Raw genomic sequence first — 27,249 nt, 5'->3', positions numbered from 1 at the left:
ACGTTTAATATACATATATCGGCTATCTCACTCATTTTTATGCAACTGTTTATTTCATTATTTTAAATATTTTAATTCTTCTACAAAATTTTTATTTTTATGCACTGAAATGACATTTGGAAGTGGAGGGATGCTTTATTAAGGTGAGGTTTAGTATGCAAGTTCGTGCGTCTTATATTGTTTAAGCTAATTAGTGAGAAGATTAGGTGGGGGAAAGGAATGGATAGCTTCTTTAGTTGTACCTCCCACTCAAGCTCCCAAAACCCACACACTGCCATTTAAATCTACCACGTATAAACAAGTCTCTTTTCGAGAGAATTGATTAATTTTAGAACGAGACAATCTGTATATATAACAAGAAAAGGACTAGTGTTTGGTTTTGTTTAATATGCGTGTTTTTTTCAAAAAGGACCATTAAATTGAGAATGAGAGAGTAAACATAGATAATGAATGATTACCTATTAGGGGGTAAAAATGTAGCTGCAGAAGGAACCAAAGTTACAAAATGAAAGCTCAATGAAGAGTAGTTGATAGTACCAAACTACCACCCATCAAGTTGGGAATCTACTGGTTGAGCAAAGATGATCTGACACTATTGTTGGTACATAACATTATTCACTCCTTTCAGGGCCAAACATTAGCCTGTTCTACCATGTCTGCCTTCGTCTTCTTTTCCTGATTCATTATTTACCCAACTACTCATGTACATGCACCCTAAAACGTTACCGATACCTAAAAATTCGATTTATTGAAAAAATTCTAGTTGATTTTTAAAAAATATTTTACTAAATTATTGATTACACTGCAATTTGATACAATTTTTGAAAAAAAAGTCAATAAATTCTAATAATCGCTAGGTCAAGTTTCGATTTCCGATATTACAATTATGCATTATAATTATTTTGAATCTTGACTAATACTCCCAACGTCTCAATTTATAGGTCCCTTTTGGAAAAAAAATTGTCTCAAAATACTTGTCCCTCTTTTCTTTCAATACAAATTTATCTCTATATTAATTGTGATTTTTTTGAAACTCAACTCTATTCTCAATGCACTAAAACTCTCTATTTGTTGTGATTTTTTTGAAGCTCAACTCCATTCTCACTTCTCAATGCATTAATTAATGATAGATGAGATAAAATTATATATAACCAACTTTTTTCTTAGTATGCGTGTTTATTCCAAAATGGACCTATAAATTGAGACGGAGGGAGTATCCCTTTAAGAGAGGTAAATAATTGCATATATTCTCCCCTAAACTTCCTTTAAATTTACTGTCTATCTATATTTTGTTACTTAACTATAGTCATTATAGACACACATTAACAAATAAACAATGATTTGACATGTTAAAGAAGGGATATCAAAATGAGTTAGGAGGAAATCATAGCTGGAATGTCAAGGGGATATCAAAATGAGTTGGGAGGGTGAATGTCCTCTTCATCATTGAGGAAGCTTAAATGTGGTAAAGCTATCTGTTGCTGTGGTCCAACTAGTTGTCTTCATCAAACTTTAGTTGGATGTTCAAGTACATGTCTAATTAATATCCTACGTAATTACAGTAATGTTTAGAGGCCAACAAAAATTATACAGCATCCCTATTATCAAAATTAGCAACTCGTTAGTTGAGGTCATAAAAAATGGGGATGGGGTTGTCAAATAGAAGAAAGGAAAGAAATGTGTAAATCGCATCATAAGGTTGAAAGCAATCACACTTAATTACCCTATGCTCCACTGCAATGGGGACCTGTAAAATATGGGTAGCTTTTGTTTTCAATGAAGTGAAGTGCTCTTTTCTAGCTTCATTCTGATTATTTGTTTACAAGGAAAAAGAGATTGAAAAGTTTTCTACTCTCAGGTTCACACTTCACAATAAGGAGTATCATATATGAAAATAGTATCATTTTAGAATCAATATTCTATAACTTAAATTTACATAAACAAAATATTACTGTACAATACAATATTTTGACATAATCTTCACGACTAATACACATTAATACGATCGAGTCGTTAGAAAACATCGACTAAATATTGAGAGATTCTAGTTTCATGCTTACAAGTAATTAACTTCTTTTAATTACGCAAAAGTGTAGTTTAATTAATAAATTAATTAAAAGCAGATATATTTGGTTATGTGCACCCCAGTGTAGTACCAACTACCAATATTAGAAAGATTGTTGAACTCACAGAATAAACCAGTATATGATGTTACCAAGTACAAGTAGACAACATTCCGAAGATCTCTGATTTGTTGAAAAATTATGATTAATTTTTTTTTTTTTTAAAAAAATCAACATCTATTTGTATAAAAACATTCTATATATAAAAAAAAAAAATCTCCAATGAATTCAACTGATTAGTTCCGATTCCGATTCCCAAAATTCTGGATAAGGAAAATCAATAGGACACTGGTAACAAAACACAAGTGCGTCTTAAATATAAAAAGGAGTTGGTACCAGCGTTCGGCATCCTGGTACATAAACCCACTGTGAGATTTTGTGCGTGATACTACTTGTCCTGTTGCCCCAATCACAGATACAGAAGGAAGGTACAACGTACAGAAGGATAAACAGCACCTTCGGACCCCCAATGTAAAAAGGAAAAAGAAAAAGAAAAGATAAAATAAGGTGAACAAATACACAAACTAGTAAAGGGAATGGGAAGGAAGAAATGACAAAAAAATTAAATTATTTATACACATATCTTTACCAGTAAATAGTTCACTATAATCTTAAAATAGTTCTAAGTGTATCAGAAAGATTTTGTATGGTTTGCTGCTCTTGGGTCGCTTGGAGATCCTGAAGTGGCATCTCTTCATAGCACCTGCATCAAAGTACTGCGGTTAAATACCAGATGACAACCCACCCATGTTGGCCCAAAGATTCCACAATTAGCCATATTAATAACTTTAGCTTGACGAATTATAAATAAAAACATGTCGAGAAACTATAACAGGGAAATTGATATTACATCTTGTGGTAAGCTAAAGCCTGGGCAAGATTCATAAGAGTAGGGCTTGAAGTGAGTCTTTGATACACACTTGGAGGAAGGGGAACCTAAACAGCAGAAAACTATATAAATAAAACTGATTATCTGTGAGGCATGCATAGAGATATATAATCAGAGAAACCGAAAGAGACCTCATTTTGCCTACTCCTTCCCTTTTTAGATTGCCCATCACCTGCAAAGAGCTCCTGCATTGTTTCCACAGCAATATTTCCCCCACTATCACGGCATCCAAGCACGTTGTTTGACAACAATGCAATAGGTGATATATCAGTTGCCCTTAAAAAAGGGATGGGTACTGTATTTCCGGCAGCATAAATGGACCAAAGCTGCAATGATACATAATGAACAGTTGGTATTACCATGAGCAGAGTACAATCGCAAACATAAACCACACTTTTTTTTCTGTCTAAAAAAACTATAACCAATTAGCAAAACCAATTAGCAATGAACTCAGAAGGATTTATAGACAATTGTTAATTCATTATTTGGAACAATTTGGGAAGATGCAAATCACCTTATCTAGCGCTTTTCTACTAACAGTTTCATTCCTTAATGTGCCACTGCTTACACCTCCACTTCCAACATTCGCCTGAGAAATGCTATTTTGCTTTAGTTTCTGCTCAGGGGTAAGAAATACAGGAGTTGTTGCCTGCATAGTATCTGCAGCATTTGCTTCTATATTCTTGAGGGTATCTGTAGAAACCTGAGTTCCATCTCCAGCCCTGAAAGATTAATATTATTGATTTAAGCATTCCTTTTCGAAAGGCTTAATTAATCAGAGGTAATCATGCACAGATAGTCCACTGTGCTTCAACTCGAACTGTAATATTATATGCCCAACCTCATGCAAGTTGAAGCATGGTTTCCGTGCATATAATGACATGCCTCAATTTCGAAAGAGTACCACTACTTATTCACAAATATATATATATTCAGCTCATAGAATAAATAATATAGCTGATTGTGAATTTTACATATCTTTGGACATTATCAAGAAAAAAACTTATATTAAGGAAGCATTGACGCAAGTACACAACAAGAATGTAGATGTGCAAGGTACTTATACAACCAGGGAAGATAAGTGGACTGATTTTCAATAGAAATAGGTGTAATAAAAAAAAATGACAGAAGATAAACCACGTTTAACATCACCTCATTGGTAAAAGAGTGTAATACTTCTCAATTTTCACCCAAATTATAATGGCATACACATGTTTCAAGACAGTGGCAGAACAAGTAAAGCAAGTGTGCAATAGTCAAACAAAGCAGCAACGTATTTTGTTTCATGCAAATACGAAGTAAAACATCAAGATATTTTGGATGAGATGGTATACACAATATGTTTAAATGTTATTAAAAAGGAAAACATGATTGTTTGGCTTTATGTGCCATGTGTCAAAATGGTTTCTTCTTTCCTTCACCAAGTATATAATAATATAAGAGATATTAGGAAATGGCATTACCACGGTTCAACTGATTTAGACACTGTGCCACCTAATAAGGTGCTTCCAATACGTCCCAGAGCAGGTGACTGATTTTTAATCTTTGGCCCTTCTATAGTTTTGTCCATCTCAACAGCACCACGGACTATTACAGTCCCAAAGTCACCTAGGCAACACAGGACCCACAACAGTGAGCAAAACTCTCTCATGAGCCTCTCCACTTTATTTCTTCATTTGGAATAGAAAAAATAGCTAGTAGCAAGTAGTGACAGGCAGAGGAAACATGTTTTTTATCTATTGGTCTCTTAAAATGATGAGATCATTTTTTATAAGTTTTGAACATTGAGAATAATTTACCTTACACTTAAAACAACAGTAGCCTCACTAATACTTATTTTTCAAATAACTTGACCAGACACCAAGAAATTGCGGAATACTGAACACGCAAACTGCTAAATAGGTAACTTTATAATGTATAACATTTACTACTATATTTCTACTGTAACTTATTAACTTGTGATTAATTACAAGTTTAGACAATTGTTCATAGTTCTTACTAAACTTTGCATCCCACTCAGTAAATCGTAGCTTCATCCCTCTTTCAAAAACTTCTTAAATCCAAGAGTCCATAAAGTCCAACACAACTTCTCAGACATTCAAGACAGGTTTTCACATATCTCAAGTCTGCATTCTGCTGCTTTACAAAGATATTAAAGTTTTTATTACATCGTTTGAAAATTTCCAACTGGAACTTCACTACATTACATGTCTACCAAATAACTATATCACATAAAATACATGTCAAATTGGCAGACTCTTCACTTGTTAGCAGGATTATAGATATCACATATTCTAAAGTTTGTGTCCACCACTGAAGATATAGCCATAGCTCAGGAAACCTACATTCTACGATATTCTACGATTATAGTTGATAATACAATAGTATAGAAATTGTTATAAGACGTGATCAAAAAGAACGACTCATTTGAAAAAATTAGATGTATTGTACCTTCTTCAGTCTGTTCAGCACCCTGAGGTGCAGTCCCGGGTATACTTCCTACTTGTAACACATTAGCAACCAAAAGACCATCCTGAGGTCTGGATGGGACAGTATCTCCATAGTCTTCGTTCACTTTTAGGCCTCCCATTGACTATACAAATGACAGCAGTAAATATAATAGCAGATTTTTGAATACAAAACATTTACATATACATGTATAGATACTAGAATATAAATGCTATCAAAAGCACTGAGAATCATACATTATCTCCTGCAACAAACGTTCCTGATGCAATATTTTCTGCTTCCAAAACCATTAATGCCCTCACTTGCTTTGCTTTCTCCAGCTTGGGCAACATTATGGAAGCTCCAGTTTTGCATTTCTCGATAAATTTATGCTGATGTTTGATCCAGGGCCCAGAACTTAAAGTTAGATTAATATGTGCAGATACATATGAAAATACATATTAATACATAAAACTTCAGGTCAGCAGAGGAAGCTCCATTGTGGGTATAAATAAAGTTAAATTAGAACTAGTTCATGTACTAGATTAAGTGGACACCATAACCGATATTTACAAAACCTCAAACAAGTATAGTATAAAGATTCACTAGGTCAGATGCCATTTAATAATCCAGAATCAAGCTTGAATTCGATATAAACCAAAACAGAAATACCCAGTGTATCCCACTCATAGAGCAGGGTCTGGGGATGGCAAGACAGGAAGATGTACGCAGATTTTATATCCACTGTTTCAGAGTAGAGAGGCTGTTTCCATAAGAGACTCTACAATATATTATGTTGAGCACAAGCTATAATATTAATTAATATATACTACAGAACCGTCAAATACAACACTGAAGTTCACTACATTCTCCAATATATTAGAAATTTTAAAAAGATGGGTTTTTAAAATTTAACAGTGAGAACTGAGAACTTTATTTTGCATGATAAAACAACCATAGTTACACGGCATCAGTCAAGTCACTGTAACCTAGGAGTGTGGGTAGTAATCTACAAGAAGTTCTCGCCTTACTAAAACCTAGACGGATGCCTAGGAGTGAGGCACTTTGATCATTCAATTCATAGCCTTGATGCCGTAAGGCCCTAACAACAGTCTGAATGCATACCTAGTAGCTTGAAGGGCTTTATGCATTGACCACTGCAAAGCCAAATAATCAGATAAAAAGTAGAACAGCTTTTAAGATATCACTTCTCTGTATTAATCTGATATATGCTAGTATACATAAATATTAAAACACAGGAGAAGACTATACTTGCTGATGTAAAATGTTATGATACAACTTTAAAGTCTTCAACTAAATTCTCTTAAAAGGATAGCATCATGAAAACATCTAAAACTTCCCTATTATCATCCTCACTTCGATGAGGGAAGTCAGTGCTGATAGTAACATATATAGCGTACCTAGGAAAGTCAGTACTGATAGTAACATATATTGCATACCTTTAACATCTCAGTTGCAGTAGGACGAAGACGAGGTTCTTTTGTAAGGCACTTCGCAATAAAATCATGAAATACAAGAGACCTGCAAATGCAAATTACCTGAGTGAAGTTCCTGGTCCTAAAACTTCCAAAAGCAATAAGACTAGTGGCAATAATAAAACAGTGAGTCGAAGAGAGCCCTTCCACACAATTTATCAGCATTTTTTTGTTACTCTATGCATATATACATGAGAATCAGAGATTAACGTATCTGAACATTGCCCTTGTAAAAGCAGAAGTGATATTGGTACTCAAATTAAATACACTGATCCTAATGAAACTTCGACCAGCAATAATGGGCAATGCAGAGAATTTGTATAAAGTGGAGTGCCAAAGTGACTATGCAACGTATGGAGACCTCTAGTCTAAATATGGAAGATCCCTCTGGCACCCTCGCTTACTTAAAGGCCATGTTACACTAGGAGGAGCTATAAGATATGTAAACATGGGACTAACAAAACAACTGAGGGACTTAGAAACACAAGCTTCCAAGACGAGCATACTGATACAGCACCAAAATTATAACCAATTAAAAAGATTGAGCAAGTACCATTTCTCTTTATCCTCGAGCATTGGAGCTGGCTCAATGGATATCATGAACAATACCTACAACCAATGAAGTACATATTTAGGGCTAGGTAGGGAGGTGGGAGGAGCACTTCCAAGCCATATACTTGAGGCCTACTATGGAGTGTGCTCAGTTTATCAAATACTCAAATCCCGATCTAGGTACTAAAATGGAGATTCATATCAATTGCTATCTATGGTTTAATAACTTCCCCAAGTATTTCAAATTTACATACAAGTCAAACATAACCAAAAATTTTGGAAGTTGAAAACTTTATCCATATCATTTTTTGAATTAAACTTAACTTATGTTTGACTAAAATCAGGAGAGAAATCAAATTACTGTAACTGTACAAGTTGCTCCAGATTCCCAACTTTACTGCTCAACACTGAGCGTCCTAATTTAGAGGTCATTTGTTCCTAAATTCTCTTCCAGTACACAATGCAACCCTAACATAGATTTTAGCACAATCGACTAGGACTGATTAACATTTACATTATCAAGTAAGAATTTTAAATGTGTAATTGCAAAGGTAACTCATAGCTGATAACATGCTCGGGTAAAAATGATGCCTAAGACTTCAGCAGATACTCTTTAGTAATAAAGTAAATCAGATATGCTTTGATAAAAATCAAACAACGCAAACAGGGATCATATTCGAAGAAAGATATGTGATGTACAATAAGCAGTTTGACCTCAAAAGCACCAAATGTAATTATTTGCTAAACAAAGTTACAGAAATCTATATGCTTTGAGATTCATGTACTAACCCTCATGGGATGCACCGACGATCTTGGAGGAAGACCCTGTAACACAAAAACTATTTCACAAACAAATTTCACACATAAAAAAGATTTGTATACAAGGTAAATTATAACTGTGTCTAAAAAGCATCTCCATTGTAACTGGTGTTCCCCTAAATGATAAACTAGCTGGAATTAATTGCCAATTGTAATTTCACGAAACCCCACACAACCTTTGGGACTAGTTGAAAGCCAAAACAACTAGGATTTTTGATGGAAAATGGAATAAATTCCGTAAATACCTCTGCCATTTCAATCGCAGACACTCCAAGGGCCCAGACGTCAACCTGAGATGAAAGACATAATTTACGAAATAAGAAGAGTCAGTCTTGCCATCCTTGTATATTAGAACATGCAACTATTTGCTAACACTAATAATGAAAAAAGAGCTAGTCTCACCATTTTTAATATCAAAATATGTAACTGTTTGCCATCAAAAATAACAATCTTCTAAGATACTGACCTAATAGACATGCAAACCATCTTCTATTTAAGATAAATTGTCATTTACCAGGCTTTTTTTAATTAGACCTTTAGATTTGCAAACAATTTTATATTGTATGTTCCCATTGGTGCAAAGAAGCGTGTATAATGTATTGACCAAGTATTTAAAACTTATGAAATGCAGGTGTAATGTGTACCAACAAATTAACAGTACCTTTCCATCGTATCTGCTCTCTTGAATGACTTCTGGAGCCATCCAATGTGGAGTTCCAATAAACTGAGAGTAAGCATGATGATTAAAACTTTGACAAATGACAGAATCAAAGACATAATCAAAATAAGAGAAATATGAAATAGCAGAAATAATCTGTAACAAACATATGATTGCATATTAGGGAATGGGAATTTCAAATTTTGAAAGAAAAAAAATTGTGTTTAGTACACAAGCACACTTAAATGGGTAATTTGCACACTGGAGGAATTCATAATAATTGTTTTAAAAGCATGTATTATGAAAACTATCGCTGAATGACTCTTACTTAATTCTCCATTTTCGTTAACCTCGTTTAAAAACTGTAAAATAGAATACCTATGATGCCACTAGTGCACTACCATATGGTCGATCACAAACTTATATAAATTATCAGGTCAAAGATATAATAATTGAGTATCCAATCCCATGGTTTTCATATGCCAATAACACAACAGCCATGCTATTGATAGGGACGGCAAAACAATACAATCCCATGAATATCCGATCAGTTCCGATCTGATTGAATTTACTGAACACAAAATTTTGGATTTAGATTTGGATTTCATGTGTACCGACCTGAATCCCTATCTGCAATCTGATTTAAACCGGATCCAAACCCGACCCAGTTAACCTCCATGTGTGTGTGTCATAATATGATATCATAAGTTATCACATATAATACTATAAACATAAGACAAATAATGTGTGTTCATTTATATTGTAACTTAATTATTACTCGATAGTTAACACTCATTTAGTTCGATAATATGTTCATAAGTAGTGACTTAATAGCCCAACTCATATAATAATAAGATATATATCATTTACTGTGTATATGTAACTGTCTGTACCGGTAATATTGAACTTGACTCCATTTTTTCCCATTTTCTGGATACCCGGAAAAACCCGATCTGATCCAAATCAGATGGATTTGGAAATTGAGTTTCGGATTTGGATTCGTTTTCAAAACGCGAAGGTATTTGGATTTCACAAAACTGGACCCAGCCCGATTCGATGAATCCCCAGATGTTGAGTAGACAAAATTAACAAACACGATTTTCTTTTATATATTCATATTGACAAGACATCAATGTTTCTGCAGATGTTTAAACACAATTTCCCGTCTTTTAATTAATGTAACTGTGAACTGGGGAAGAAAACACAATCTAATCTAACGAGTAATGATAACATTTAATAATATCAATATGCCTGATCATGTAGCATTATACACACTACACAGATTTACTAACTGAAGCATTACTTTTCAAACTTGACTACATGTTAGTATGTTACATGATACGATCATTTTTAGTGGATTGCAACAGCACCTTACGGTCTTGAGAAAGCTGATTATCTGACATGATATTGAAGCTCACTAACAAAGGCATTATACCCACATTTATACTGGCACCTTCGATGTTGCCCCATAATGGATCTGTTGTTGCCCATTAGAGGGTTATGGTGATAAACTCTTACCTGAATCGGGCTTCACATGAGGTGTGTTCAGTAATACTTTACAGTCACTTTTCTAATAAGGTTTTAGGGAGTTAGTCATTTAATGCATTAGGCTCAAGTCATGTAATAGGAATTAGGCAAATTAAGTATGCAAGAGGTAGATTCAAAATTGTCCTTGCTATGAGATCTTATAATCATATAAGACAAAGTTTACCGTGTTGCGTTTCGACATTGTTCTAGTCAGTTGTGCGGCAACACCAAAATCACCTGCAAATGCAAAGAAGTTTCGATCACTGTCAACATAGTTTGAGAATATGTCGATTGTCGGGACACATAGTATCTCGACATTGGGGTGAACTGATAATTCTACCACTACTAATATTTTTACAACATAACAATGTGTGTGTGTGTGTGTGTGTGTGTGTGTCTGTCTGTGTGGGTGTTTATATATATAAGTATTCGCAACTTAACCTAGAAATTGTCATAATCTAATAATCCATCTCTAGACTACTAAGTCTAGAATGTGTATATGATTTGTACTCAAAAACATGAATGACCCTAGATTAATAATGAATAATGAGCAAGGAGGCAGGATTTGTCGTCTTATGTGACATTTTACGTGTTGTCATACTGCATTAATAATCTTATCTTATTTAAAATCTCTTATTCTATGGTAAATGCTTGTGTAAATAAATTAAAATCTTTGCAATGTGGCATACGTCATATTTGTGACCTGGTTAGATAATGACACCTCTCCATAGTAGTTAATCAATAAACTATAGAATCGGAAATGCCAAAAAAATAATTTACTACCTTCAAATTAAGCAAACTTCTCAAAATACTAAACAGTTACAAACTTACCCAACTTGACTTCACCTTGTTCAGTCAACAGTATGTTTCCTCCTTTAATATCTCTATGTACCTTGAAAATTGAGTGCAAGTATGACAAACCCTACACAAAACAAAAAGTTGTCGTTCACCAAACTGATAATAGGGAAGTGTACAAAAGTTCAACAGTCTTCTTGCAATCAAATGCTGCTGGAACATATATGTTAATTCGTCGATGGATTTTGTTGTTATATATGCTGGCATAGTCAAATTTAGGTCATATAACTTTATTCTCATGTTTAAACAAATATTCACCAATGCTATTCAGTTAGACAAAATGACTAATATTGTCAAACAAAAAGGACTTGCATGTTACCTTCAGTGCCTCCTTACAAATATATGCTATCTGGTATTCCTCTAAGGGCTCATCCGTAATATTCATTAAATCAGCAACACTACCACCACCACAGTACTCCATGACAATCTGCATTTATAAATATTTTATAACACAGAAGAAAATCAACAATAAATCTTTCAAATAAAGAGAAGATAAGATGGCACTATCTAACTCTATATAAAATACAAAAAAACAAATAGTGCATATTCATACCCATAGGTACTCTTCTCCCTGGTAACTCCCTAGGTAGCGAACAACATTGGGATGACTACATTGCTGCAACATCTCGATTTCCCCCCGTATTTCTTCATACCCCTCTTCCTAGTAGACAAAATTACAACTCCAATATCAGATGCAACTCTACCAAAAGAATTACTAAAAAAGAAAGTATCATACCCCTTCACTCAATGAAATCACTTTGATAGCAACCATCTCCGAAGTTTTCAAATCCCGTGCTTTGTAAACAGCGCCATATGAACCCTTCCCTGCCACATCCAAAAAGCCCAAACATCAATTAAGCTCAATCATATAGCAAATAACTCAGCAAAAAAAATAATAGTAAACTGCTTCGACAATCAAGTATTAGCTGCGCAATCATTCAATAGCAAAGCAATGCAGCTACATAACAATTACCTAATTCATGTAACAACTCATACTTAGTAGAAGGATCCTCTCTAGTAACACTATCCGGAATCGAGCTCGTAGACACTTTACTACTAGCCTGTTTCCTCAATTTCCTCTCCTCCTCTTGTAAATTCGACGCTTGCATACTCGCAACCGCCCTACTCATCGAATTACCACCGCCTCCACCTCCACCTCCTCCGCCACTCCGTCTCAAAAAAGTTCCGCCAACAGTCCCCGAGACCGACGCCTGTCTCTCTCGCTCTCGCTCCTTCTTCACACTAGATCTCACCACAAAAGTCGAAAAGTCACTCGCATTCTCATCATCATCGTCGTCGTCGTCATCGTCGTCATACACTTTCGGCTTTCGCAACGGAGAGGAGTTCTGATGGCGATTCGATTTGACGATCATAGTGCCGGAGATGTTGGTGTCGTCGTCGTAGTCGTTGTCGAAGTCCATTGCGGAGGCGTCGAAGTCCTTGGGGATGCGTTTGAGGAGAGGCGGGAGGAATTCGTCGTCGTCGTCGGAATTGGAGGCGGAGTTGTCAGTCGGGTCGGGTTTTCGGAGCATAGTGGCAAAGATGTTTGAGTCGTTGTTAGGGCTTTGAGAAGATTCTTTAACGTCGTCGTGGATGACGAATGTGGAGTAGATGCCGGAGGATTTTGCCGGCGAATTTCGGTTCCGGCGATCGCCGGGAGAGAGATTCATGACTGTAAATTGAAATACTAATTTTTTACTACTCTGCTTAAGTAACAAGCTATATATTTCATGACTGTTGCTTCAGGTAATTAAGAAGTAAAAATCAATAAGTGGTTTCCAAAAAAAAAAAAAAAGTAAAAATCAATAAGTGTTACTTTTACAGCTTTCCTTGTAGTAATTTTTTTTGATTTTCTTCTAAATAAATGTATATATAATTATATATAGAAATAACTTGATTTTACAAAGTTAAAAATATGACCCTAGTTAATATTAACGTTCACTTTGTTAGGTCTGATCAAAATTTTAATATCTTATAGTTATATTTAAAATTTCTACGTTGCTTTTATTCAACAAATTTGTTGCTATGTTTTAACTTTTAGTAAAAAAATAACGAATTTTAGTCGCGGCATTGTTTTCGTTCTGCTTGATCATTTTCTCCCTGCTATTTTGAGAGACTTGAAAATTGGTTTCTTTACCGTTTAATATTCCGGTCATAAATACCTAATTCAACGAAAAACTTAGCATCTACTAAATGAACACGACTAAATATGAACACAACCAAATATTAATTTAGCATGTACTATGTGAACACGACCACAACAAATATTAACTTAGCAGGTATCAAGTGAACACAACCAAATATTTATCTCGTTCTAGAATTTTACAAGAGCCAAAATCATTTTCTTAACTTTTTAATGGTTTCTTTGGAAATGCTGTTAGAAAAAATGCTGGTACAATTTTTTATTTTAGAATTGTTTGATAATATATTTTGGATGTGTTTAAATAGTGAAAAATATGACCGCTTCCCCAAGAGCTGAAAGCAGCATTTTCCAAAATCAATGAACCTTAAAAACAACTTTTACGCCAAAAACTGTTGTAAGGAAAAGTTTTTTTAAAAATATATTCCCTTTGTCCCTGTCATTTCTTGACATTTCTTTTTCACTGCTCATGCGTTTATAAAACATAGTTCTATAATTTTTTCTAAAATTTTCTTTTTCTGAATAAAAATTTAAACATCAAACTTTTATTCTAGAAAAATAAAAATTTAAAAAAAAGTCATGGAACTATATTTTATAAGAGCATTAAAGTCCGTTTCACGCCCCCGTCCCCCAATGTTAAGAATTGAGAGGGACGGATGGAGTATCAAACAGTTTTTTATAAGAATGCCGAACAGAGCATAAGTTATGTGCTAATCAGTAGTTCTACACTGTGCTTGTGATCCAATGAGTACAAATCACCAAGTAATAAATTACATCCCGGTTCACAACAAATTTCTATTGTCTCACACAGGAAGAACATGAACCACAGAATTGCATCGTTCTTTAGAATTCAGATAGACAAACTGTTAAACACACCAATAACCAAATACACACTGGGCTGCAATTTCCTCAGCCATTTATATATGACGTCAAGCAATTTACCACTCCATTGTTTACAAAATAACACATCCTTGGGTGGAGTTACTTGTCGTTCCCACCAAACAGATAACCAAGGGAAGAACCACCACCGGGCGCTGAGTGGACCTTAGTTGATGGTCGATCCTGCATTAGGGAGATGGATATACAAATCATATTTGACACTGAATTTATGTAACGAAAATATAATGTCAGTTCAGTACGAAAAGAATAATCGTGCAGGACTTAACCAGTGAGTTGAATCTCTCTATTAATGTTTTTTCATGATGGGGATATTCACTTGCACAGAACACTAGCTACGAGTCTTTTTTTTCCTTTCATTTAAGTAACATTCAGTTACTTCTCAGTTACAGTTAGCATCAGAAATATAGAAAGTTCCTAAACCAGGACATACCGTGAGGAAATTGCCTGTGTTCTGACCACTTGTAGCAGTACTATTTATGCCTGCAGGAATTTGCTTGCTAACATCAACAGATTTGGGAGGAGTACTAGGTTTGGGTGAATGAGTCTCAGCCTGTGCATCATTCAGAGAAGCCTCTGCATCTTTTGTGGATGGCTTTGGAGCCTCTCCACTTCCGAACAAGTAATTCAATGAACTCTGGCCCCCGCCGCTGCTGACTCCACGACCCATTTGACCTCTTTCTAGATTATTGACTCCAACTCTGTCATATAAAATAGTAGTAGAAACATCGATAAATTAGTAGAAAATGCAATAATTTATACTGTGCAGATTCTATAGGAAGAATAGCATTAATAAGCAAATAAGTCTAGATATAGCAAGTCAATCCACACGCATACTAAGAATATGATGGTCACGAGACACGCTACATTGATTCCCTGAACTTAAAACCTCCCGCCCCTACTTCATTTAAGTGATTCAAGTATCCCACACTTGTAAATTCAGTTTGACCATATTACTACAAGTGTCGTCAAACTTCCCATCTGTCCTTCCTACACGTCATATCTATCAATCAAGCTTTCATCTTTCGATAGCACATTAGTAAACTAAAATAAGGTCAACAAACTAAAAAGACACAACACGAAGGTATTCTTAAGTTCATCAGCATCCAGTTTGGGGGTCTCCCTCTCTTCATTTTAAATATCACTAAAGCAACAAATTACAACACCCCTTTTACCATTAAAAACTAATAACATACGAAATGCTTATAATTGGGTGAATCGCTTGAAAAGCTCAACTATCTCACAAACAGATAAACACAATTGAATCCGACTAATACAAAAGCAAACCATTGACAAAGAAATTAAACATATCAAAAAAGAATAATCTCGAACCTAAATAAACAATTAAACAAATTACACAAAGTCTATAATCTATTTGGCCTAATCAGATTTACAATAACAACATACAGATGATCTGAACATAAGCTTCAACTAATTAGCAAAGAGATGATTAGAGACACACAAGGCAAGTATATGTAAATATATATTAGATGTAGAAGTGGAAACATGGTATGGCTCACCTTTCAAGTGGGGATCTAGCAGAAGCTCCTGTTGAGCTAAAAGGAGCAGAAGAAAGCGATGGTGTACTCGACTAGAATAGGAATACGAGTGTTTAAACACTCGACTGCGTTCTTTTCAGGCACCTCCACTGTTGAGCCAACTTTTCGAATTTTTGTTGGATTGCTCCGAATTATTGCTCTGAAATTTTTTGATTTATTAACAAATTTTCATAATTTTTTAAAATTTATCAATTATATTTTGATTTGACTAATTTTTTTGATTAATTTAAAAAAACTTGAATCAATATGTCAATCCATCAACTCCGATTTTCGATTTCCACAACTGGACAAAGTTCAATAAAACATCATAGTTTATTTATTTTGTATTACTATATAAAAATAATATCAAGAAACAAGAGCAGAAACATAATTTCCATATCACATTACCTATTCTTTTGATTGCACTTTACAATTAATATTAAAAAATTAACCATATTTAAGTTTTTGATATCATATGTATATTCATCATTATATTAGTCATTTTACAATTAGTAATGGACTTGCACTTTTTTTTTGCATATCATAGTCCGACTCTTGTTTGTTTTGTTGTATTTGTGTTAAAGACTTGAATTATTTTTATTACATACTTCGTACATTAAGCAGCAAAATAGTAACTGTAATCAAATTTTCTCACCCAAGGGCATCACTGGTCACTGGACATCTAAATGGTTCCAACTCAAATATATTTGTATGCACTACTAACATCTCAAGCTCGCATCTTTTGGAGAAATGACACTACCATCTACTTAGTTAACCTCATACAAGTCAACAATCTACCAAGGCCTCAGAAACTCCTTAGTTGCCCCCCAGTGTTTCAATCACAAAAAAATCTCATTGAGCAGCGATTCCGTGCCTTCAATTAAGTTGTCCTCTTTTAAGCACCAGATACAATACATGTGTGTCTTTCTGTAGATATGGAATGTTCCAGCACCAGTGCGGTGGTTTGCTACATGAAGAATTAGTACCACTGGAGTAAACCATGAAATAGCTTGTCTTACTGCAGTTGATATGCAAGTATTGTACAGATAACTGCTAGAGCAAAAGCAGTTAAACCACACACTTCCCGTAGGTAAATTGAGGTTGAATATCTAACATTTTCGAGTAAGCACCAGCAAATGCTTCAACCACTGTATTTCCTTCCCTTTCAGTCTTCCTGATACAATACCTGATTACTGTAAAGAGCGGATAGACAATAATTAGAATAGAACATATGTATAATGACAAGCTTGAGAAGAAAAATTACAAAACCCTTCCTCTATAAAAATGAATATAATTACCAAGCTTGGATATAAATTATCATGGAAAGAGGTGATGCATTCAATATTTTATGAAACATGCACCCACAGAGGAATATGCAGAGTAACAAACTGTATATTTCATACAAAACTTATAAATCTCTGGTGGCTCAAAATTGAACAGCCAAGTAGAATCCCAATATTAGAATGTCTCTTACCCTTGTGCATCGACACAAGATGACAAAACTCTATTCTTGAACCCCAAAATACTGAGGAGCCAGCTCCGATAACCACAGAGGGTCTATCCTGGTGACATTCCGAACATAGCTTTGAGTAGTTTGGACTAATTCTTTGAATATTATGCACTCCGGTTTACTCCTGAACAACACAGAAGATGGGTGGATTTGTGCCATCTGGCCACTTCGATAAACCCTGTGCATTACAAGTCATGATAAGCAAAGATGTAAAAGACACTGCTGGGGAAGGAAGAGTGTTGATATAATTTTAAGAGAGGGGAGAAGTTTAAGAGAATCAGAACTAAAGCTTATAATTTTAGAAAATTGTATGTATTATCAAAAAAATCAGAGTCCTCAAAGATTAAAGATATCCTTATAAATCTAAGACAAACATCAACAGTAACAGGAAATTCAGTCAGGGCAGAGGAACACCTGTAAATGCCATCAGGCTGCTTCAGAGCAGCATTTAAGAAAAAGGATGCAGCAAGACATCTGCGGAACTGAAGCATGTCATCCCCGCATGAAGTGACACGAAGACCCATACGAGTTACATTATCGAGGATTTGACTGCAAAAAAAGATTGTGCCGAAACATATAATCAAAGAAACGGCATTAAAAGGGTAGCATTATCAGAGTGACATTATTAAGGATTTGACTGCAAATAAAGATTGTGCCGAAACATATAATTAAAGAAACAACATTAAAGGATATCATTATCAGGGAAAATACTGTTTTAACTATAAACGGTTATACTTTATAAGTCCATTGTTAAAAGCACACTAAAGATCATAATATACCTACAAATCTAAAATATATAACAAAGACAACTTTTAAGTTACAAATTTGAGTCAACCAATCAACTATACCTGTGAATGTCACGAGCATGCTTCAGAGAGCGGCTATTGATAAAATTTTCCTTGCACCAATTTCTCAAATTCTTTTCAGCTTTTTCTTTACTATTACTTGCCAGGCTTTTTTCGAAGAACTCGTCAGCAGTGCAGTAGACATTAATTAAAGTCAGATGGTCTCCCTCTGGACTTGAAAAGCATCTCATTGCTGCACGTGACTGGCAAACAAAGAAACATGTAAACGAATGAAATTAATTCTACCATTTAGCAATTCTGTAACATCCTTAATCGTTAGGAGAAACATACCTGTTCAAGCTTATCAGGGGGTGCATAAAAGATGGACTCCACGGAAAGCATAGCAACAGCTATTAACATCTCTTTTAAGCAATTGAACTGACTAGCAAGGAGGATTGCCCTTGAATCCATAGGATCCAATGGAAGCCGGGCCATCTGTTGCCCAACTGGATTCGATAGTTTTGCTTCATCTGTTAAAGCGCCTAGCAAGAACAATGTTTCCAATGATCTTATGACAGCTTTTCTGTTCAAATGAGTGGAAACAAATTAAGTGCTCCTCATTTAGTGTATTTATCAAGGAAGACAAGTTGATTGTAGCAATTACAGCTTCTTCGCAGTAAAAAGCAAAAGTAAAGAACGAAATTACAAATTTTGGACTACCAGATGCTTTAGAAATACTAAGCAAGCTAACTACCACCATGAGAACAGAAATTACAACCATAAAGCCAAGATTAACAAATTAAGAAACACTTGATCTTCTTAACTGTATTTTAGAGCATTCAATTTCTTGTAAATAGATAAGTATTTCACGTACAGTAACATACATTTTTACAAAAATATCAAGTATTTCATACTCTTTACTATGTAGTTCGCAATATTATCAAAGTTCATACAAAAGATAACTATTTACTCTGGATGTTATTGACAACAACCGTGGCAAAAATAATTAAATAAACACAGAAAAACACAGCGAGTCATAAAGCCAGGCAGTAAAAACAAGAAAGTATATATGGTAATAGGATAGGCCTACATACGAAACAGGTGCACTTACACAGGACATCTGTAACTTCAACTTCTATAAAATCGAAACAAAAATGTTATATTCATCCCCAAAAAGATGTAAATGTAATAATAGAATCAGTTAGTTATAAGTTTCTGTAGCAAGTACAACAAGCACTTTCACAAAAAATAAGCAGATGCACATAATTTAGTATACATACTCGTCTGGTTTTTCCATGAAGTCAAATCCAAAAATGTCGTCAATGCCTAGAGCTTTAAGCTGCAATATAACATTTGACAAGTCCAGCCTCTTGATCTCTGGTACTGTTGAATCGGGAAGCTTGTCAAATAAACTCTCTTGATAAAGACGAAAGCATTTTCCTGGTCCTTCACGTCCAGCACGCCCACTGCAATTCATATTTAGACAGAATGTTAAACCCCAGACACCACGTTCATCTGTCACGTGCCATTAAGGTATATTAATAATAATCCTGGATTCCTGGTAACGATAAAAGGAAACAAGCACATCTACACATGACGATTAAAGGGAATGTTCTTGATTAATTATGTAAGCCGTTGTTTGTTACTTAGGAATGACCACACCCACAACTTGTATTCCTTTTTCTTTAAATGACGTTGTGTAGAAGATACAGAATCATTAGCACAGTTACATTATGTTCAAAGGGATTCTAATTCTCAATTATTGTCTAAAGACATTAGGCAGCACAGTTTGTAAAAGCAACCTACCTCCTCTGGTGAGCCTGGGATTTTGAAGTTTCAACTGTTATCAAGGAATCTATCCCAGATTCGGAAGAGTAACTTCGCACCTTCACCAAACCAGGGTCAATAACATACTTGATTCCAGGTATTGTCACTGAGGTCTCAGCTATATTAGTTGCCAGTATCACCTAAGCAGAGCATACAAGCTATTAAACAAACTTGGCCAAAAAACAATCCAAGAAAGTGTATTGACAGATTACTAGAAGTGATTCGCCTAAAGGGATTTGTGAAGCTCACACTTTTGATTATATATTAGCAAAGTCCTTGACCATCTCTATTTACAAAGTGCTTAATGATAAACAGAAGTGAAGAATTTATGTATATGTTTTTTGTTTGTTATATTAAAAATCCATCCTGCCTTGTGCTACACTAAACATAAAGTGCTTGTACTCAGTATAAATTTCGAGTTACTTCCTTTACATAGTCGTTCAGTTCAGAAGCATTAATACCTACATGTAGTAATGAACTAATTATCCACTCAATTCATAAAGCTGTTAAAAAAAGAAACTACATTGTAGAATCTGTGTTGACTCCACTATACTACTATAGTACATTTCTATCCTCGAGAAGTTGCTTGTAAGGTTACTAAAGAACGTACTACCAAATGTCAGTGTACAATAATACAAGTGATATAAACAACAAAGCACTTCAATGACTAAAAAACCAATTACATAAAGATCAAGATCCACTTTACCTTGCGAAATCCAGGCGGAGCAGGCGCGAACACTTTCAACTGCTTCTCTGAGGGAAGAGATGAAAAAATAGGAAAAGTAGATAGATTTTGGCTGCCTTCTGGTAACTGCCGAATGCGGTTGCGAACAAGCCTCTCAACAGATTCAATCTCTTCTTGGCCCGTCAAGAAGACAAGTATGTCCCCAGGACCCTCCTCCAGATGTATCTGATGAAATTAGAGAACCAACTATAAAAAGGTGTAAAGATAACTACCATAGAGGAAAGATTATAATGACAAACGCAAATATACATAGATAGATATCAAATATATCAGCTTTAAACAAAAAAACAATTAAGTGTCTTCATCAATTTAATAGAGAGAAGAGATGGTCAAGTTGGAGCACAACAAATATTCCATCCGTGTTCAACATTTTCCGGAGAATGTAATGTTAGGCTTCATATTGTAAACAAAGATCAAACCTTTTAACGGATAAATGCCTAATCTCTTTGAGATATACAATGGCCAAGGAAGCAGTATGAGATATTGAGATCTGCCTACATATACATTATTATCTATCCAAATGATTTCTTGATCGAACAGCTTCCAGGGACAAGTAATACATCTGAGTAAGAGTATCACAAAAGATAAAGGATAAATACCTGAAATATAGTTAGTAAAGCTGCATCTACACAATCTGTCTGGGGCTGAAAAGTATAATATATATCCACAGGAAATTGTCGCCCTTGAACATGGACAGCTTTTGCATTATCAAAGAACTCAGAAAAGCCCCGTGCATCCAAACTAGCAGACATGATAATCAACTTCAATGGATTAGAATTCCTCCTTTGGCACTGCTGGAGATTACCAACGCCTGGGCCATTTTCTTCTCTCTTTATGAGTGTGTTAAAATTGGCCTTCATCAAGTCAACATTTGACTGCTTGTTGGCATATTGTGACCTAGTCTTTTGTACTCTCTTGAGCAACCCGAGCAGGACATCAGTATGAACAGTTCTCTCATGAGCCTCATCTATGATTATAACTGCATACCTGGAGAGATAAGGGTCCAGTAGTGCTTCCCTGAAGCATTGATGAAAAGAGTTCAAGATGCAGTCAGCCTTATGATACAATTGTGATGTTTGCAAGCACACATTTTGCTTAAACCATATATAGAGTTGCGTTGGAGTTGGTTTTACGCTAAAACTTACACTATTACAGAGTTATACTGTTCAGTTAGAGATGCTCTGATAACCCATTTTCACCTAGACTACTTTATGTTTTAAAGCAAATCATGGACTAAGGAAATAGCTTAAAGACCACCACATAGTTTATATTAGAAAAAGCAAATATACCTAATACTTGTTAAACAAAACCACACTCTTTTGAACCCCGTAAACTTTAAGGCTGTGTTCACTTGGAGTGAATGGAATGAATTTTGTACTCTAAAATGGTGTTTATCAAAGAAAATGTATATAATTTTCATTCCTTCAATCATTCCAACCTTACTATTTCAACTATAACTCTAACCCACATGTTTTGGAAGGAATGCTCATTCCATTTCAACATCATGTTTCTTCACAATCTTTCTCACAAAAAAATTAACTACATTCATATATTGTCACCATTATCTCATACTTTCTTCTTTCTCCTTAAAAATTCTATATAATTTTTCATTCCATTCTCCCCTCATTCCATTACATGAAGTGAACACAACCTAAGTGTTACCAACTTACTAGCGCTTTACATATTCACACACTTACCTTAACAGTAGTCCATCGGTCATATATTTGATCTTAGTCATGTTGGAGGTGACATCCTCAAATCTAATGGCATAACCAACTCGCTGGCCAACCTGACTGCCACATTCCTCAGCTACCCTTTTAGCAACAGTCACTGCAGCAACACGTCTAGGTTGAGTGATCCCAATTAATCCACCATCACGGCAAAATCCCCCATTGTAAAGAAACTGTGGTAACTCTGAAAAAAGGCAGTGTTCATATCAATGCACACAAAAAAAAAGGGTCCCTAATTCACACATATCTTCTTTAAAGAATCCATTTAACCTAAGCCAACCAGCAATCGACATCAACAAAAGTAAACTTACGAGTAGTTTTTCCGCTTCCAGTTTCACCAACAATAATCAATGTATCATTTTTCCTAACCTCCTCCAAAAGCCTCTTTTCAACTAGAATTCAAAAGGGCATATAACAATTTCAACGAAATTCATGTAAATATCATAAAGAACAAATTTTGACAGAAACTAAAACTTAAAGTAATGAATGATCAGGCATAAAGAAGTCTAAATTTTGCAAGAATTCAGATATATGTAATTTACCTGTAGCAATAGGTAAAGATTTTCTCTGTTGCAAAATCTTTTGCCTCTTCTGAAGAGGGGTATTATCGACCATTGAGGAGGCAGCGGCAATAGCAACCATAGCCTTAAAGCTGTGAGTTAGCGTACTCAGATGCTTAACCCTAGACACAAGAAGCTCTTTCGTTAAGCCGCTCGCTTTGTCTGCAACTCGGTCCCGAAATTTAAATTAGAATAACAAAACCTGTGGATTAAAATCAGGTGCCGTTTGGAAACATGGATTTCATTTCAAATGTAGGATTTCAAATCCAGAATTTGAAATCCAAATCCATTGTTTGGGAATATTAGAATTTCAAATCCTGGATTTGAAATCCAAATCTACTGTTTGGGATATTTTAGTATTTCAAAAGCTGAATTTGGAATTTAAACAAATTTTTACTTAAAAACTTAATCATAACTCCAAATTTAATCACAAATGCGTTCTCCAATATTTATCTAAATAATATTTTGAAGTAGGCGATACATGAGATAGATATTTAATCTCATTCAAAATTACAAATAAAGTCTAAGATAAAATATTTACTAGTCATCAATGTTTAACAAAACCCAATCTAATGTTCAATGCCATTGGCACACAAGAGGCAGAAGTAATGTTTTACAAGAAGTAGGCCATATTGCTATAACAGTACTGAATGGAAAACCATATATTGAAACCGACAGAGTAAGGTATATTTACAAGTAAACACGCCAGTAGGGATCTTATTGCATGTTCTGTGCCTGAGAGATGCTTCCCCTGTAATCTTTTACGTCGAGAACCTGTTCAGTGACCTGCATGTGGAACAAGAAGCAACTACATCAATTACCATATAAACTTAAAACTTTGTATCCAACAGATGCTCGTGTAGTGAAGACCCAGAATACCATAAAAATATTTTTCCAAGTTGAATACCAGAAAGCAAGTACTTCATAAAAATAAGTGTAGCTATGCCGCAATGGTAATCTAAAGACATAAAAATGAACTGAATACCATAGTCAACCAAGTTGTGTCAAATATATTTCCAGAAAGCAAAAGCTACAATAAGTGTAGCTATGCCGCAATGGTAATCTAAAGAGTTCAGTTTAGTTTCTATGGTTTACATGGCAGTACTTCATTCACTCTCATAATTCATTTCCCTCCTACATATTATCAGTCCTTGCATACACTCCATTTCCCCAATTAATATACTCAGAATTTAGAGAAACTAACAGAAGGCAGCGAAGTATGATAACACAGGGAATCCAAATGAGTCCAACTATCAACTTGGTCATTAAATTAAGACTGGCGAATAATTTATGAGGAATTATAAATTATTATCATTCAAAAAACATCAAAGTATTAAGTATGCAGACACAACATAAAAACAGAGATACCCGCATTTCCAGTGCTTAAAGAAAAGCTGGTATATAAATCATTTCCAGTGCTTAAAGAAATTTATTAACCTCTCCTTTTAAAAAAATAAATCCTTATTTTTTTTAAACTCTAGGACAGTATTAGTCCTTATCTTTTGTAAGTTAGCAATACTGTGATATTGATATAATATATACTGGTTAAATAATCATTTGGTGTTTCTTGTCTTTTATGAGGTCATGAGACTTTATCATGATACAGCAAATAATGACTAGAGCAGTATATATGATCGACACAAGGACTAATAGAACAGGGAATGCAAAAAATTAAAGATGCTAGTTAAAGACCAGACAAAACTAATGGTACATCACCCAACAATTAACAAGTCAGGGCCTCATATATATTTCACCCTGTACATTTGACCATATAAGACCGCTGCTACCACAATAAAACCCGCAACTATCGTAACCAACTCCAAATCTTCATCATTCCTCAAACATTTACACGAATATCGAATACTCTATTCATCCGACATTGTACTTTTTAGGCGTTCAATCTAGTACAATAATCACATATTATATATATACATGTACAAGTCACTATAATTAATTTTAGTGAAGAAACTAGAATCAGTAGCAATTCATAACTAATATACAAGCTATACTAGATAGTGGCAGTTAACTTCTTTACAACTGACACTACAAATAATAGCTTTGATAGCACAAAACTCACAAATACCTCAATAATAAGACCAACCCCACCAAAAATGACAACTACACAGATTATATACACAAAGTTAAACCCTAATTACAAAAATGTGCAGTGAAATCAATTACACGCACATATATACATTAGATATCAAATTTAGCAACAAAATGACAACAATATAATCCAATACTGGCAAGAGAGACAAGGAGAAGGAGAGATACAGAGAGGGCGAGAGAGAGGGAGAGATACAGAGAGGGCGAGAGAGAAGGAGAGATACAGAGAGGGCGAGAGAGAGAGTGGGGAGAGAGGGGGAGGGAGAGGGGAGAGAGAGGGTGAGAGGGGGAGAGAGAGGAGAGAGAGAATCGCACGAGACCGGAGGATGGCCGGAGAGAAGAGGAGCGAGGAGCGAGGCGAGGGCGGAGGAGCGTGGAGTGAATGAGCTGCACGAAGTTTGTATTCTGTATTTTCCTATTGGTATTTCAAATTATTCTATTTTAACTTTTGTTTAATGTTTAAATTTGGTGGAATTGGATAAATCCAAATCCACATAATTATAAGATTTATCTGTGGATTTGGACAAATCGTGAATTTGAAATCAAATCATTATCAAATAGAGTATTCTAAATAATCTCTCTGTTTTCAAATAACGTTTGATTTTTGTGCACATATTTTAAATGCATTGACTTCATAGCTAGAATTAATATTTTTAAAATTTTCTTTTTGTGAATTAAAGTATAAGATTAATATTTTCATCCAAAAAAAATTAAAAATAATAATTCTAAGTATGCAGTCAAAACTCTTAGAATTGTGTGTCAAAAAATGAAAGTTCAAATATTTGAAAATAGAGGGAATATAATACTACTGCCTGTCCCCTCATTTCTTTGCGTTATTTTTCGGCACATTTTTTCACACTCATTTAAAGTATAATTGCATATATTTTTAACTTTTTTCTCTAAACAAAAATTTGATATTTAAAATTTTATTTTAAAAAAATAAAAAAAAGTTATACAAGTATATTTTATACGAGTCTCAGGATGGGGAGGGAGGGAATATTACTAATAGGGTTAAATATCACATAAGTGACTGACTGACTGCGTTCAAAAAATTCAGATAAGTTGCTCATTGCAAATTTGACTCAAATGAGTCACTCGTTTGAATATTTTTATAAAAAAAAAATCATTCTACCGTTAGCCGGAATTCTTAAATTATTATATATTAAGTTTCGCACATTTTTTTATTAATGGTATTACATCCAAATGAAAAAATCTGAGTTCTAGTATTTTAAATAATATTTTTAGATTTTTAAAAATTCATCTACTATTTATTTTTATTTAAATCAAATAAAACAATCAAAAAATTAAAAATAAATAGTTGATAAAATTTTAAAAATCTAAAAATATTATTTAAAATACTAGAACTCAGAATCTTTCATTTGGATGTAATACTATTCATAAAAAATGTGTGAAACTCAATATATAGACACTTTAAGAATTTTGATCAACGTTAGAATGATATTTTTGATAAAAATTTCACATGCGTAACTCATTTGAGTCAAATTTACGATGAATGACATACTTGAATTTTTTGTTGGACGCATCACCTACTGATATTTAACCCATTACTAATATATTAGTTAAAAAAAATTGGATATCTAATTTGGAATAATATTTTCCTATTACAAAACTGAAAACACTTTCTTATGTTAAGAATTTAGAATTTTATCACTTAATAGTTAATACATTGAGTTGTACACCTCATAAATTTGGTAAGTGAAATATTAATATTTATATATGTTTTTTGAATATATATTCATATGTTCTAATTATGTGTAAATTTGTTATATATATCTTCGAAGGACTTTAAATTAAAATGTATAGTTAATTTATAAAAAACGAATAAAAGTAGTATTGAATTTAATCTAATAATAAGTGATATAGTTTTTAACTATATGGTTAAACTAGTTTGTGATAAGTTCAAAAAAAATATTAATATAAATTTTATTTTTTTAATCATATATTTTGACTCATAATATAAAAATAAAATTTATTTTAGATAATAGTTATTTATCTTATTTATATTATCTGATTTTATTTTATT

The 27,249-nt window shown here is 34.1% G+C and overlaps 3 protein-coding genes across 8 annotated transcripts; all 3 read right to left on the bottom strand.

Moving 5' to 3' along the window:
• Nucleotides 1–2,674: 2,674 nt before the first annotated feature.
• Nucleotides 2,675–13,077, bottom strand: LOC108209974 (serine/threonine-protein kinase 1). Of its 2 annotated transcripts, none has more exons than XM_017381199.2 (18): nucleotides 12,341–13,077; nucleotides 12,104–12,192; nucleotides 11,921–12,028; nucleotides 11,687–11,794; nucleotides 11,344–11,434; nucleotides 10,697–10,749; nucleotides 8,989–9,051; nucleotides 8,573–8,617; nucleotides 8,298–8,333; nucleotides 7,510–7,565; nucleotides 6,921–7,002; nucleotides 5,718–5,852; nucleotides 5,464–5,605; nucleotides 4,476–4,620; nucleotides 3,527–3,734; nucleotides 3,144–3,338; nucleotides 2,974–3,059; nucleotides 2,675–2,826 (listed from the first exon to the last, which is right to left on the bottom strand). In XM_017381199.2, exons 1-18 carry the CDS (start codon nucleotides 13,035–13,037, stop codon nucleotides 2,727–2,729), a joined length of 2,439 nt encoding a protein of 812 aa, XP_017236688.1. In that variant the 5' UTR covers nucleotides 13,038–13,077; the 3' UTR covers nucleotides 2,675–2,726. The 2 variants fall into 2 exon arrangements, with proteins under 2 accessions (XP_017236688.1, XP_017236689.1); XM_017381200.2 differs by having other exon boundaries at nucleotides 4,479–4,620.
• Nucleotides 13,078–14,252: 1,175 nt separating this feature from the next.
• Nucleotides 14,253–16,091, bottom strand: LOC108206242 (protein SPIRAL1-like 1). 2 transcript variants are annotated; one of them, XM_017376474.2, is made up of 3 exons: nucleotides 15,925–16,091; nucleotides 14,838–15,105; nucleotides 14,253–14,569 (listed from the first exon to the last, which is right to left on the bottom strand). In XM_017376474.2, exons 2-3 carry the CDS (start codon nucleotides 15,072–15,074, stop codon nucleotides 14,489–14,491), a joined length of 318 nt encoding a protein of 105 aa, XP_017231963.1. In that variant the 5' UTR covers nucleotides 15,075–15,105; nucleotides 15,925–16,091; the 3' UTR covers nucleotides 14,253–14,488. The 2 variants fall into 2 exon arrangements, with proteins under 2 accessions (XP_017231963.1, XP_017231964.1); XM_017376475.2 differs by lacking the exon at nucleotides 15,925–16,091 and adding an exon at nucleotides 15,812–15,922.
• Nucleotides 16,092–16,525: 434 nt separating this feature from the next.
• On the bottom strand, nucleotides 16,526–25,646 carry LOC108209645 (pre-mRNA-splicing factor ATP-dependent RNA helicase DEAH10). Of its 4 annotated transcripts, none has more exons than XM_017380660.2 (14): nucleotides 25,521–25,646; nucleotides 23,794–23,885; nucleotides 23,082–23,261; nucleotides 22,851–22,931; nucleotides 22,507–22,723; nucleotides 21,409–21,826; nucleotides 20,771–20,974; nucleotides 20,044–20,204; nucleotides 19,518–19,703; nucleotides 18,589–18,820; nucleotides 18,301–18,500; nucleotides 17,867–18,001; nucleotides 17,417–17,630; nucleotides 16,526–17,135 (listed from the first exon to the last, which is right to left on the bottom strand). In XM_017380660.2, exons 3-13 carry the CDS (start codon nucleotides 23,179–23,181, stop codon nucleotides 17,447–17,449), a joined length of 2,118 nt encoding a protein of 705 aa, XP_017236149.1. In that variant the 5' UTR covers nucleotides 23,182–23,261; nucleotides 23,794–23,885; nucleotides 25,521–25,646; the 3' UTR covers nucleotides 16,526–17,135; nucleotides 17,417–17,446. The 4 variants fall into 4 exon arrangements, with proteins under 4 accessions (XP_017236149.1, XP_017236151.1, XP_017236150.1 ...); XM_017380662.2 differs by having other exon boundaries at nucleotides 23,082–23,221; XM_017380661.2 differs by having other exon boundaries at nucleotides 25,526–25,642.
• Between the last annotated feature and the right edge of the window lie 1,603 nt (nucleotides 25,647–27,249).

This window comes from Daucus carota, chromosome 2 (assembly GCF_001625215.2).
Source record: "Daucus carota subsp. sativus chromosome 2, DH1 v3.0, whole genome shotgun sequence".
NCBI lineage: Eukaryota > Viridiplantae > Streptophyta > Magnoliopsida > Apiales > Apiaceae > Daucus > Daucus carota.
The sequence above is the reverse complement of the archived record's forward strand: the minus strand, read 5'-3'. Positions and strand labels throughout refer to the sequence as shown.